Source organism: Gracilinanus agilis, chromosome 1 (genome assembly GCF_016433145.1).
Source record: "Gracilinanus agilis isolate LMUSP501 chromosome 1, AgileGrace, whole genome shotgun sequence".
Taxonomy (NCBI): domain Eukaryota; kingdom Metazoa; phylum Chordata; class Mammalia; order Didelphimorphia; family Didelphidae; genus Gracilinanus; species Gracilinanus agilis.
Window position 1 is genome coordinate 723,377,070 of NC_058130.1, and position 2,353 is coordinate 723,379,422.

The 2,353-nt window shown below is 40.2% G+C and overlaps 1 protein-coding gene across 1 annotated transcript; it reads left to right on the forward strand.

The window, feature by feature from the left end:
- The first annotated feature begins 941 nt into the window (after nucleotides 1-941).
- LOC123256763 (olfactory receptor 1361-like) lies at nucleotides 942-1,889 on the forward strand. The gene has a single exon (XM_044685327.1). It carries the CDS (start codon nucleotides 942-944, stop codon nucleotides 1,887-1,889), a length of 948 nt encoding a protein of 315 aa, XP_044541262.1.
- Nucleotides 1,890-2,353: the final 464 nt, after the last annotated feature.

Here is a 2,353-nt window from a genome sequence, read left to right on the forward strand (position 1 = left end):
AGCCTTACTCAATCAATGGACACCACCTTTTAGATCAAGTATTTGCTACCACAAAAAATACTACTAAGAATGTCTTATGGGGGCATCTAGGTGGCTAAGAGGACTGAAAGCCAGACCTATAGACAGGGGAGGTCTTTGATTCAAATCTGGCCTCAGATACTTCTTAGCTGTATGACCGTGGACAAGTCACTTAACCCCCATTGCCAATCCTTACCATTCTTCTGCCTTGGAACTAATACACAGTATTAATTCTAAAATGGAAGGTAAGGGTTTAAGAAAAAAAGAATGTCTTAATATCTATTGGACTTTTATTGGTGCTTTCACTTTCCTTGAGAAATATGATTGAGATAAAGTACTAGAATATGGCATAGTATTGAGATAAAGTATTAGAATATGGAAAGATTTTTCAGTTGTTCAGTTCCAAGCTGAAAAACAGAATATTCCTATCACTTCATAACTCTGACAAATGTGCGTCAGTATGCCATCTTACCACAGTCCCACCAGCATTGACCATTCCTGTCTTTTGTTATTTCCTAGTCATCAGGTTAGGAGGTAAAACCTCAGGGTCTTTCATTGATATTTCTATTACTATTAGTTATTTGCAGGATGTTTTCATGTGGTCATTTGTACTTTGCAATTATGACTCAGATAATAAAATATTTGCTTCTATCATTTGACCCCTTATCTATTAGAGAACTCCCTCATGTTATAGATAGACAGACAGAGAGACAAAGAGAGAGAGACAGACAGATCTTTTCAATTCCCTGAAAATTTTGGATTTCAAACTATTAGCAGTGACAATTTCTTTTCCCATGTCCTGTGTCTCTTCCAATTCTGGATTTACTAATTTTGTTTCTATAAAACCATTCAAATAAACTTTGAATGGACTTTCCAAAATTGATATTTTGTCTCTTTTTTCACATGTGCTTACCAACAGACCCATGGAACAGAAAAATCAGTCAGAAGTCTCTGAGTTCATCCTTCTGGGCCTTTCAGGCCAACCAGAGCAGGAGAGGCTTCTGTTCTTCTTCTTTATGCTTATGTATCTGATCACAGTGCTGGGGAACCTGCTTATCATTCTAGCCATTAGAATCGACTCTCGCCTTCATACTCCCATGTACTTCTTCCTCAGCAACTTGTCCCTGGTTGATATCTGCTTCACATCCACCACCATCCCCAAGATGTTAGTTAATCACATTTCTGGGAACAAAGTAATTCCTTACGGCAGGTGCCTAACACAAACATTCTTCTTCAGTTGGCTTATAGGGACTGACAGTGTCCTCCTTGCCTCCATGGCCTATGACCGATACGTGGCTATCTGTGCCCCACTACACTATACCATGATCATAACTCCACAGGTCTGTGCCCTTCTAGTAGCTGTGTCCTGGATTTGGACCTGTATTAATTCCCTTATACACACTACATCCCTGAACCGCCTTTTGTTCTGTGGCCACAATGAAATCCATCACTTCTTCTGTGATCTCAGTGCCCTGATAAAACTGGCTTGTTCAGACACCTTCATCAATGACTTACTGATCTTCACAGTGGGTGGACTGACAGCTGTTGTGCCCTTCATTGGCATCCTGATATCCTACGTTCACATTTTTGTGGCCGTGCTGAGGATCCCATCTGCTAGCGGAAAGCGGAAAGCCTTCTCCACCTGTGGCTCCCACCTCACTGTAGTCTGTCTTTTCTATGGAACAATAATTGGAGTGTACTTCAGTCCCACATCCACCCACACAGCCCAAAAGGACACAGCAGTAGCTGTGATGTACACGGTGGTCACTCCAATGCTGAACCCTTTCATCTACAGCTTAAGGAATAAGGATATGAAAGGAGCCCTGAGGATGCTCCTCACCAGGAAGCCAGGACTCTCTTTGTGGCTATGAAACATCTTTCTGGATTTAGGAGCTTGAATCTCAGACAACAACCTCAGCAAATGGATAGATTCACAGTAAGACTTCTTGAATATGCAATGAATGAAGTCATTTGCTTGTCTTTCTACCTACACCAGTAATAATGTGATGTGATAGAAAGAGCACAGGATTTATCAGGTGTTTACATCTTTGGATTCAATCACTTCCTAGCTGAAAAAGATCAATTAATCTTCCTAAGACTCATGTTTCTTATCTATAAAATTAAGGGGCAACTACTCTGGAGGTACTTTATAGAGATCAACAAGTTCAATATGGCTTATATAATTGGAGAATTGGCTAGAGCACTGAAAAATGAAGGACTTTCCAGGGATCATATAGTGGTATGAGGGAGGTAACATATATGTGTGTGTGTATATACATATACACATATATGTGTGTCAGAGGTAGGACTTGAATTCTGATCTTCCTGATTTTGA